This window comes from Gadus morhua, chromosome 13 (assembly GCF_902167405.1).
Source record: "Gadus morhua chromosome 13, gadMor3.0, whole genome shotgun sequence".
Classification (NCBI taxonomy): domain Eukaryota; kingdom Metazoa; phylum Chordata; class Actinopteri; order Gadiformes; family Gadidae; genus Gadus; species Gadus morhua.
In genome coordinates this window covers 1,194,986-1,207,675 of record NC_044060.1, presented here as the reverse complement: position 1 = coordinate 1,207,675, position 12,690 = coordinate 1,194,986, and the positions used below count along the sequence as shown (strand labels likewise).

Genomic DNA, 12,690 nt, shown 5'->3' with positions numbered 1-12,690 from the left:
TTGCATTCCGCGCCCATGTGATCCTAAATGTACATTTGAGTTTGCACGAGGGAAATCTTACTTGCATATGCTGAACAAATTCATTCCAATGCACTGAAATGAATGCGTTGCATGAGCCCTACAAGCGTAAGCATCTCCTTTGAGGCGGGTATCATAGAATGTAGTACAGTGTATATTATCTAGTGTATATTATCTAGTGTATATTATCTCGTGTATATTATATAGTGTATATCTAGTGTATATTATCTAGGGTATATCCAGTGTATATTATCTAGTGCATATACAGTGTATATTATCTAGTGTATATCCAATGTATCTTATCTAGTGCATATACAGTGTATATTATCTAGGGTATATCCAATGCATCTTATCTAGTGTATATCCAGTGTATATTATCTAGTGTATATCCAGTATATCTTATCTAGTGTATATCCAGTGTATATTATCTAGGGTATATCCAATGTATCTTATCTAGTGTATATCCAGTGTATATTATCTAGTGTATATTATCTAGGGTATATCCAATGTATCTTATCTTGTGTATATCCAGTGTATATTATCTAGTGTATATCCAGTGTATATTATCTAGTGCATATCCAGTGTATATTATCTAGTGTATATACAGTATATCTTATCTAGTGTATATCCAGTGTATATTATCTAGGGTATATCCAATGCATCTTATCTAGTGTATATCCAGTGTATATTATCTAGTGTATATCCAGTATATCTTATCTAGTGTATATCCAGTGTATATTATCTAGGGTATATCCAATGTATCTTATCTAGTGTATATCCAGTGTATATTATCTAGTGTATATCCAGTGTATATTATCTAGTGCATATCCAGTGAAAACCTCCTGTCCTCCAGCTAATGATCTTTCCAAGGGTCTTACGTCCTCTGCAAACTACCTATTGTCCAACATCCTTGAAAACTACTCTCCGGAAGTCGCGATCACAGTCATCATCAAAGTGCTCTTCATCACCATATAATGGTGCCTGCTGGTGTATGTAGGAGGTGGCAGAGTTTGCACTTGCAAATATGCTTATATGATGAGAATGTCATTTGGAACAGAAAAGGTGGTGGCAGAGAAAAAGTCAACCAGAATATACTACTACATTTTCATATGTGTGTGTGTATGTTGGATGTGAGTGGACCATCTGAGTCCATAATAAAGATTTATTATTATTTTCAACATTACAGAAACTCACTGACTCAACATACCAAGGAAAGGGACCAAAATAGCTGCTATGTAAAATATTAATTAAAAGGGAGAAAGATTGTGTGAACACTTTTGTTATTTGTTCAAGGTTTCTTAATGTTGTTTTAGCATATTAAATAGGTGCAGATCAAAAGCCGAACAGTACCAAAGGAAGTTATTTAAAGGTATTCCTACGTGAGCCACAAGGTAATGCGATTGAGTTCTCGTTCAACATGAGGTCTTTGTCTGCACACATCACAGATATGTTAATTCCCTTTGATTGTCTAGGTTATGGATACGACCAGTGAAGCCATATATTCAATCTAATGGGATTCATCACATCAAAATTAAAGGAAAAAGGGACGGAAGAAAACCAGCACAATGTTCAATGTGCCTCTGGGGTTAATCACATCAACATATACTTATGCAGGCCAACTTAAAGATGAAAGCAAAGACGTTTCAAACTTTCTCAGAGCGAGGGACAGCCGCTTAGGTGTGAAGAGTTCAGAGCCCGGCCTTCAGAAAAGGGAAAGATTGACTTCTATGGCAGAGGATTCATTAAAATGATAATTCTTATTTATGAAGCCCTTTAAAAAATTTAAATATTCTCCGTGTACCCGACTCCTATTAATTAACTTTTGTTCTCTAATTTCTCTTTTCTATCTGCTCCTGCTCTCCCATTTCCCTCTCTTCCCAGTGAACTAGGCACACTAATAGGTTATGAATAATTCTGTTTCAGCTTAGACGGCGATTAGCCCCCACGCTAGCGGCCCTGGCACGCGTGTGGCGCTGGCTCCGGAGCGGGGGCGGAGTCAGGGCCGCGCAGACTCCCGGCTGCCGCTCCCATAGCGCCATATCCACGAAAACACGAAAACAATGCATACCGAAAGGACAAGGCACCAGCCCTACATGGGAGAACGCGGTCCCCGTGGACAGCTCTGCGTCAGACGCAGCCTCGCTGTAATGGACTGTAATGAGTCGTTTGTAAATAATCAAGTCGTTATGTCATATAATGGCAGGGGAACGAGTTGTGAGAGCGCCGTTCCACTAAAAACGCATCGTTTCATGATGACAACCATGTATTGGCGCAAAAATACAAACAAAAAAAACAGTAGAGGTTTGAAGCAATTGGTGGTTTGTATATGCATGGAGAGATGGCTAATGGATTAATAATGTAATCGGCTTCCCTCTGATATTCTGGCTAGATATAATTAGCCATCGAGGCTCACAGAGGTTCTGCGGGCTACCACTGCTCAAATGGCAGCGCGCTAAGGAGCTGTCAGCCACCAGGCCTTACACCAATAATTGCAGTATAGAAGGAACCATTCAGCGCACTAAACAGTCTCTGGTTAGAAAGTCAAATATTACAGTAGCTCAGCAAACAATAAACAAGAGTCGTTATAATGTATTCAAGTCTACTTACACTGCCCTTTATCACAATTACAGTCTTTAATGTGCCAACATTGTCAAGCAATTACAATTTAGCACGGCAGGGAAATACATAGACCTACTTACACCAAGAAGGGTAGAGATTGAACGAGGGGCGTGAAAGGGCCATCTAGCCAAAAGATATCTGTTCAATAATCTGCTAATATAATATGTATTGTGTTAAAGTGGAACTATGAATACAGCAGTGAGATAGCAGTAAAGTTCAGCATTAATAGAGTTCAACAGTTCAACATTAACCACTGCCCAGATGGAGCTCCACACATCCACACACATCCACACACATCCACACACACATCCAAACACAGATACACACACCCGCACACATTAACACACACTCCCACACACATCCTCAAACACATTCTACACACATCCACACACGTCAACACACACTCCAACACACATCCACACACATCCTCACATGCATTCCACACACATCCACAGCCAGTGTCACTTCGTCGTGACGTCGAAGCGAATACTAAACGGCACCGCAATCGGAGTGGAATGGATCGTAGGATTTTACTTCTGCTTTCTCTCGCTAACAGTCTGATATTAACAGTGTAAAACACAACATAGATTGCTATGTTCAATGCTCAGGTTTTGGTTCACTTCCACTTTAAAAGGCCAGCGCTGTCAAGGCCATCTCTTTTGTTGTTGAAGGCAATGCGCTGAGGTACGGGTTGAGTGACATGGGTTAATGGAAACCACTACGGCGAGACGGATAGACAAGGATGGACAGGAAGGAGAGCGACGCCACTAACTGAGCGTTTTTAAACGCCGAATATCCGTTTTAATGTCTTATTTGAATCATTTTCCCGGCATGGTCCGTGCATTTACAGTGACTGAGGTAATATACGATCTCGAATTCGCACCCCAATATCCCCTCGCGAACCCTAACCGTATTGGGTGTTCCATTTTCCTGTGAATGCAGTTAGATGGCATCGCAGTTCCAGGGGCGGGCGTTCATCGGGATCAAAAACAAGTGGTCAGCAAATAAAGAATATGTTTGCCTTTTTGCACTTGTAAATAATGAATTCCCTTATAGCCTACAGTCAGATGTCTAATCCTTGCATGCGGGTAGCTTGAATAATAAAATGAAAAAACCTTCAGAGTATGTGAATTATTCTAAAGAGGTCTCCGTGTGTAGTCCCACCTGCTCCAACGAACCAAGAAAGCCGGCTAATTGACGTAGGGGGAAAATACCCCCTTGGTTTTAGACAGGCAAAACAGTGAATTTGTTACTAACCAGCGACCGTACCTGTTTGGCATTGTACAAAGGCCTCCTGTTGACATCATTGAACTGATGCCCATCTATGGGTTGTCTTTCAGGTTGAGTGCACCACTAGCTTCTGGGGTTTGGGTGGGATCCACTTGTCGGTACTAAATGTGTCGCCACAGCCGCTTGTGTGTGAGGGACAATGCTCTGACAGATACACCTGGTCCGTCTCCCACTGAGCTCATGCACACATCGTAGTCGGGGTAAAGCCTCGGCCAAGGTCTAGCGAACACAAAGTGGTATTGCAGTACCAGCCAGCGAGCAGAAGTGCATTACGTTCCCACTGACATGAGTAGGGCAGAAGAGAACAGAGCAAAACACAAATACAGCATCCGCAACCATCTGTGGAGGCCACCATCGCTTAAGACGTGTGAGGATAGAGGAATGCTCGTGAAAAGGGCGGCTGAGAGGATAGAAGCTCATCACCAGACGTCCCTCGGAGGCAGCACAGGCGGGTTAAGCGATGCACACTCGGGATTGGTTTGATCTGCTCACAGTGGGCTAGCTAATGCTACGGCAGTAGCTCAGAAGGTAGAGCAGGTTGGCTGGTAACTGCAAGGATCTTAGTTCGATCCCCGGCTGCTCCTAGCGCAGTGCTGAGGTGTCCCTGAGCAAGACACCTCCCCCTGACTGCTCCCCACGAGCTGGCTGTCGCCTTGCGTGGCTGACACCGCCGTTAGTGTGTGAACTTGTGCATGAATGTGTGAATGTTTGGCAATATTGTAAGGCGCTTTGGATAAAAGCGCTATATAAATGCAGTCCATTTTATCATTTATACCACAGTGCTGTGTATTGTAGGCATGGGTTGAATGTAGAAACCATGGGTTGGCAAAGCAACAGGCAAGCATTGTGCAACTACTGTATCATGAGACGTCATGGCTATCGCCTAGCGTAGCGCTGTGTATGTTGGCGATTACGTGAGCAAGGTGGGTTTAGCGTAACGGCTACATAAGGTGAGTTAGCCTAGCGCTACATAAGGTGGGTAAGCGGGGCGCTACATAAGGTGGGTTAGCGTAGCGCTACATAAGGTGGGTAAGCGTGGCTCTACATAAGGTGGGTTAGTGTAGGCTACATAAGGTTGGTTAGTGTAGCGCTACATAAGGTGGGTTAGCGTAGCGCTACATAAGGTGGGTTAGTGTAGCGCTACATAAGGTGGGTAAGCGTGGCGCTACATAAGGTGGGTTAGCGTAGCGCTACATAAGGTGGGTTAGCGTAGCGCTACATAAGGTGGGTTAGTGTAGCGCTACATAAGGTGGGTAAGCGTGGCGGCTACATAAGGTGGGTTAGCGTAGCGCTACATAAGGTGGGTTTAGCGTAGCGCTACATAAGGTGGGTTAGTGTAGCGCTACATAAGGTGGGTAAGCGTGGCGCTACATAAGGTGGGTTAGCGTAGCGCTACATAAGGTGGGTTAGCGTAGCGCTACATAAGGTGGGTAAGCGTGGCGCTACATAAGGGGGATTAGCGTAGCGCTACATAAGGTTGGTTAGCGTAGCGCTGAATAAGGTGGGTTAGCCGCAGCTATACATAAGGTGGGTTAGCGTAGCGCTACATAAGGTGGGTTAGCGTAGCGCTGATTAAGGTGGGTTAGCGTAGCGCTGAATAAGGTGGGTTAGCGTAGCAATGTCAACTGTTTACACAATGTTATGTTTGCACCATAGCGGCTAGCATAGCGCTATTACCACAGAATGGGAATGAAGGTGACAAAGGTACTCACACATTACAGTAAGCCAAAACATTCCAGATGCCAGCACCACCGTTCTCCCTGGTGGCGCGGGTCGTAGATGCCCACGGTGGCATTCATACGGACCGTTGTCGGAGATCCGCACCTCTGGGAGTCTGGGGACACAAAACAAGATGCGGTTAGCTCAGTCCTGTAGTCAACAGTTCAGTGGAATCCACAGCTGCCATGCATTCGGCAAGTAGTGAATACAATTAGAACGGGACGCCTGATATAAATGGGTGAGCATCCTGACCAGGCAGCAAACATCATTACTCGCTCTTTCTTCAGGACATCCTAAACGAGAAACCGGCCTGGCATGAATTAGCATCTGTTTAAGTTTACCTTGTTTCATGCAGGAGCAGGGGCTGAGGGTTCAGCAGCTCGGGTCTGCCGCCTGACAGCTCGTCGGGGTGTTGGACTGACGTCCCTGGCAGCTCGAGCCTGAGCCCTGCTTAAGGTCTCCATTACAAAGCGAGGCGGGTCGCTGTGAAGAAGCCTGCACAGTTGTGCACTGTGGATGTGTGCGTGTGTCAAAGCGCACTGTGGATGTGTGTGCGTTTGTGACGTGTGTAAACACACTGTTGATGTGTGTGTGTGTGTGACGTGTGTAAACCACACTGTGATGTGTGTGGGTGTGACGTTTGTAAACACACCTTTGGATGTGTGTGGGTGTGAACGTGTGTAAACCACCATGTGGATGTTTGTGGGTGCGCACTGTGTAAAGTCGCACTGTGGATGTGTGTGGGTTGGTGACGTGTGTAAACCACACTGTGGATGTGTGTGGGGTGTGACGTGTGTAACCAAACTGTGGATGTGTGTGGGTGCACTGTGGACTGTGCCATGTGTAAAGTGTACACTGTGGATGTGTGTGGATATGCGGTGTGTAAACCACCCCTGTGGATGTGTGTTGGATGTATGTTGTATGCGGTGTGTAAAGTGCACTGTGTATGTATGTGGGTGTGTCATATGTAACGCGCACTGTGATGTGTGTGGGTGTGCAGTATGTTAAGCGCATTGGATGTGTGTGGGTGTACGATGTGTAAATCACACTGTGGATGTGTGTTGGGTGTGCCGATTGTAAACCGCACTGTGGATGTGCTTGGGTCAGATAATTTTCTCAGTGCCCTGGAACGGTACTCCCGATCTGAGACTGGAACATCAGTGGCAGAAAGGCATGCAGGTCAAATGTCTGCTGGGTAAGGGAGGAGTTAAAGGGTGCTTTGATCACAGATGAGATGCAGTAGGGGTGTCCTATGGTTTCCCTGTTGAAAGGTTATGGGTTTGTTCCCAATGTCCTCAGTGTATCTGTACGAGTAATCAGCGAGGGTCTTTCCTACCTCACCACTGCCATACCTGCTTCGGGAGTCGTCGTGTAATATTGACATTCCAATCCCTGATCGGTCGTCGAAATGAGCCACGCGGTACGCTAGCATTTAGTAAAACAGCATTGCAGAGCCGAGCTAACTCGTTACCGTGGGAGGTGTGACAGAAGGAGTCCTTGTTGATTCACATCTCTGCCTTGTAGACATGAGACGTGTTAACACGCATTTTAGGTTTCCTTTGGTTTCATCACACACTCCACGAGCGCACCCTGTCTCATTGCTGATTGGTCTCAGGGTGGGATCATGTGACGTAGGTGCTATCCAGGCCAAACACGCGCATCCTGCTGATGCTTTGGGGGAACATTGGTGCACTGTTGGTGTGAACACACCTCTGGATCTGTTTGTTGCTTACTGTGTACAATTTCAATATAATCCTGTCAAACAACACAAATATTCCCTATAAAAGCCTCCTGTATAATATATTCACCAAAACGCAACGCATACAGGGACATCCTTTGCAAACAAAACCCAATGACAATGGAAACACCAGTGCTGTCCACTCGGCTCAACTTGAAGCTTTCGTTTGGACAATAGTCACAAATCATAAGCACCACCCTAATCCAAATGATTAGGACGGGGTAAAACATTTCAATAAAGAACATCCCCTTTGGCCCAAACACAACAGATGGGGCGCACAGCTCCAGCCCCATGGTGGAACATAAGCTCTGATACCTTTGGATTCGCCCCCGCCGTACAAAAGGTGGCCAGCCACAGTCATTACGGCACAACCCGGAGTCAGCCTCACAACAAGCTGCTCTTCAATAGACCTCCACAGCCAGGGGCAAATGGAACCGCAGCCAGCGCACAACCACAGTGCAACTATATATATACACACACGCTTTCATTTTGATCGATGGAGATGAAGAGGAGAGAGCCATCTGTATTCAGTGGCCTGCTAATGTGTCACCAGCGATAATCAAAGTGTGACTCCGGCAGCAGCGTTCAGCCCCCGTGATTCACGCCTCCAGAGCGTGACCAGTGTCCTCCCTGCCCGGCTGTGTTTCAGACGGGGACCCCTGCTGGCGGCGAAGGGTAGTGGCCGGCAAGGCTCTAACGAGTACGGCTAGTGTGTGTCCGGGCGGGAGAAGGCGTGTGTGCGTGTTACTGTTGTCTTATACAGCAAAATACATTACTTGGAGAGGATTCAACTCTGCAATGTGTGTGTGTGTGTGTGTGTGTGTGTGTGTGTGTGTGTGTGTGTGTGTGTGTGTGTGTGTGTGTGTGTGTGTGTGTGTGTGTGTGTGTGTGTGTGTGTGTGGAGACAGAGCACTGGTTTGGAAATGATCCAAGTAACCAGGCTGGAGGAACACTGACCAGGGGAGTGACCCAAGATAGAATAATAATATAAAAACCTTGGGCAAAAAAAGCGAATTCCACATCGTCTGTTTCGATTACCCGGTGTATTCTTTATCTCCAATCTTTGTCCTATGTCTGAGTTTCCGTTCACTCCGAGGGTCAACTCTGAAGCACACATTCTTCTTAATCAATGTGTTCCGGGTGCAGGCAGTGCCCTCACAATGCATTACGATCAAAAAGATTAGTTAGCTGGTTGTTCGTTTTGGGCGATTCTCCTGCCCTGTCAGCCTACTGCCAAGCCGTCATTGAGCGCGCTCGCTATGCTATCTCCTCCCGGCTCACTAGCTCTTACAGGCTCACAGAGGAGATAAACACTGAGGGCTTTTGGCGGCACCACGCCTTTAAATCCAAGTTGGGATTTTTATAGAAGGAGAAAAAGAAAAACGACAGTGTTAAAATATCCTCTGTGTGCTCAGCAAAATCCTCCCTGGATAAACAAAAGTTAATTAAGGAAATAAAGTGTATATAGGGGAGAATGAATGCCTCCAGGTATTAAGAGAGGCCTGCCTCAGCCCCACACTCCTCCTGGGATCCACGCCGGGCTCGCTGCCGCGCAGAATCTTCTGATAGGTGTGCGGATGCCAGTGTGTGCGCACATGTGCGTGTGTCTTATTGTGTGTTAGTATGCATGTATGTGTGTGTGTGTGTCTGTGTTCTTGGAGTGTGTGTGTGTGTGTTTTGTGCGTGCGCATATTCCGGTTACACTGTAGCAAATGCTGACATAGCTAGCTGCTTTGTTTTAACACAATATAGCAGCGGCGCCTTTACAAGGCTGTGAGAGAGCGAAAGAAACAAGACACCACGATCGTGTGTGTGTGTGTGTGTGTGTGTGTGTGTGTCCCAAATGACAATCTGGAGACGTTTCAGCGGCTGAACTGTCTCTAAATCTGCCGCTTGTACGTCAGCCAGCCGTATGTGTCAGAGGGAGGAGCGGAGGGAAAGGTTATTTTAGGAGATGTCTGTTAAATATTAAGATTGGAGGAACTCATTTGGCAGCAGCTTCTAATCTCTGATTCTGTGTGTTGCAGAGGTTGCGGTCCGCTGGGAGTGGCGTCCGGCGAGGAGAGGGAGATTGTAGCTTTTAGAGGACATGGAGGGCTGTTTCAGCCCTGCTAAATAGTGCTGGCAATTACAGCTCAAATGCAAACACTTTGGCCCGTTTACCGCAAATGGGTAAGATAATGTTAACCACCGCGATCAAATGATAATCGCTCAATAGGAGAAATATCCTACAGAGAAGTCTTTTATTAATATCACGTATTGGCAGCAGCCGTGAAGCAAACGCAGTGATTGTGAATAGGATTATGTCACATTAAAGTTCCTTCCTTTAAGGACAATTCAGAGAGATTAGCATGTGATTTCCTTTAAACTCTTAAAAGAACAAGGCTGGCATAATTTCCCCTTTTATCTTTCCCTAATACAACGTCCCTCTCATGGTTTGACCAAAACCATTTTGCAGAACTTTTGCGAACATTGAAATAACCTTTTGAGTCCTCTCGGTCGTTGCGTCGACTGTTAGGATCCATTCCACGCCAACGACCCTTCCTTCAGCAGCATTGGTAGCAGCGGCCACCAGGAGGCAGATGGGGTCTAAAGGCACCGTACCGGGCTGTTATGCCGCTTTTCCACCGCACATGTAGCTCGACTCGACACGACTCGACTCGACTCGACACGACTCGACTCGACTCGACACACGACTCGACTCGACTCGACACGACTCGACACGGTAGCAGCGCGGGTCCTTTTCCACCGCAAATAGTACCTCCTGGACGTGGGCGGGGTCGGCTGCGCGAAAGGGCCGTGACGTATTTTTGTACGCGACGCAAACAACACCTACGCAACCCACACATGGACAGAACCACATAACAACAATGGAGGACATCGATGCGATGGTATTCGTGTTCGTATTATTAGCTGGCATGTTGAAGAAGTTGAAGAAGTTGAATATGTTGGCTGCGGCGCTGCTATGGCTGTTACCAGCATTGTTGCCATGTCGCTCTCGTGACTTCGTCACACTCTCTGGCCAATCAGTGGCCGGCCGTCTGCCGACGTCACCTTTTAGCATCGGCTCAGCTCGCTTGGAACCTAGAGCGAGGCGGTACTAAAAAAAGCAGCCACTTCAGGTACCAGATACCATGTTTTCGCGGTGGAAACGCAAAAAATGCGAGCTGAGTCGAGTCGAGTCGAGTCATGTCGAGCTGGTACCATGCAGTGGAAAAGCGGCAATAGAGAGGGTAGCCCCCTTCCTCTGGCCGGCTGCTGCCCGGCCCTCCGTGGTCCGTGAGGACACATTAATGCAGGACCCTGCAGCAGGCGCTGGTACTTCTGCTCCCACAGTTCCAGTTCGTCACAGAGCAGAGGCACTTTGATGTACATAAGAGATGTATTACTTTGTGAAACATCACAGTAGAACTTTGTGGGGCTTGTAGTTTGTATTTTGCGAAACTTGGCATTGCTTACCAAGGCCCCCTCTCAACTGCTGTGTCCTTTTGTGGAAAAAAGGCTGGCTTGGACTGAATCCCTGCCAGCCGCAGCCACAATAATGAAGACAAACATTTGTATCAGGTGGGTGCAGTTTGTACCAACACAACACATCTCTGCAGAGAAACAACCTGCATCATCATCCTTTTACTACTCTAAAGAAAAATCCAACTCTGATACGAGCTTTTCCACAACACACTCAGGGCCCAATTTTAACGGTCTGAAACGCAAGTGCGAAGCGCAAAGCGCAAGTAGCTTTGTGGGCGGTTCTACGGCGCTATCGCTATTTTACAGGCGGATAAATGAAACTTGCGTCGCGGCGCAAGTGTCAAAAGGGTTGGTCTGAAGCAGCCTAGTTACCTGTAGGTGTGGTTTGGGCGTAACGTCCAACAAACCAATGAGAGTGCCAGCTCCCATCCCCTTTAAGAGCCATGAGCACATTTGAATCGGACGATTTGATATTTTGACAGCGCGTCTGCAGTCTCCGATGAGACAAATGCACATGAATTTCAAACTGCAAATGGCTCAGTTTATTGCCAAATAATATGGCCTAATTCACACATGGAATAAGGGGTTTTCTTCCAGAACTTCAGAAATATTGAGTCCTCAAATAAAATTCGGCAAAGAAAACGTATATGATATAACATGTGATATGCGGTAACTGTGGTTCTATTTAATGATATACACAATACATTATAAACATTGTTTCTTATCAGTATTGTATGCTATCCTAATATGCATGTGTTCCCGCGGTAATAGACATTGCCATTGATTGTATTATGCGTTACGTGTTTAGTTTGCGTGTGTTTAAACAGAGCACACACGCGCGCATTCATTCATTCTTTACACTCACTCGCGGTAAAACAATGTTTTTCACGATCAAACACTCATCAATCCTAAAAGTAATGGGCATGTAGGCCTCCACGATGTCTCTGTCAAGAAAATATGTGTTTGCTGTAGGCTACGGTGTTTGCAGATGCATTGATTTAAAAGTACAACTTATTACCGCTGCATCAGCTGTTCTTTCCCAAATAATTTACCAAGAATGTGCGGCTAGGTAGATGGGAGAAGCAAAGTGTATGCGCGAGGTGCACAAGCAATCCGTATGCATCGCATGCGCATGTATGCATGCGCCCTTAAATAGCATCTGAACAACGCGCCACTGACTTTAAACCAGGTATTTCCTGGTCAGTAGCGCAATGGTATTCAGAAACGGCAAAATACCGTTTGCGCCAGAACACGCCTCCTCCTTCCGCCGAACCGCCCCTTGGGGCACATGATCAATCCCTAATTTACCGGCGAGTGGCGGTGGTGGGAAAAGAACGCTCTGCGCCAGTTGTAAACTAGCAACGACACATGCGCCAGTGACTAAGGCTGATCCGAATACTCGTACTTGCATACTATATAGTATGCATTTTGTAGTATGCGAAAAATCTAGCGCGTCCGAATACTCAGTATGCATTCTGTAGTACGGAAGTCGTTTCCGAATGCATACTACCGCCAAAGTGAACCACGGACCACACTACGCTATCCCACAATGCAACCGGAGTCTGGTTACAAACGAAGAAGAGATGGCTGACCCGACACCACCAGCGGCTTTTTATTTGTGTGTGTGTGTCAATAAAAAAGGAAAAATTTACTTCAATCGTCTTTTTCACGGAGTAACAAATAACTGTAAATGTATTATTATTATTCCAAAAAAATGACTTACCAAATGTCCACATATCTACAACATAACCTGCCGGTAAGTCGCTCTACGAGATGACCGACGACGACGCCTTCTTGCAGAGATATCCATTTCAAGAGCCATTCGCGCAGAAAGAGAC

At 46.2% G+C, this 12,690-nt stretch overlaps 1 protein-coding gene across 1 annotated transcript in view; it reads right to left on the bottom strand.

Annotated features, from left to right (window-relative positions):
- Positions 1-5,586: 5,586 nt before the first annotated feature.
- The window catches only part of LOC115557084 (immunoglobulin superfamily member 21), a gene marked incomplete in the record, with an annotated part of 104,563 nt that continues 97,459 nt past the window's right edge, over positions 5,587-12,690 (bottom strand). The window contains 1 exon segment of the mRNA XM_030374669.1: positions 5,587-5,761. Within this exon segment, the coding sequence (XP_030230529.1) occupies positions 5,587-5,761 (175 nt within the window).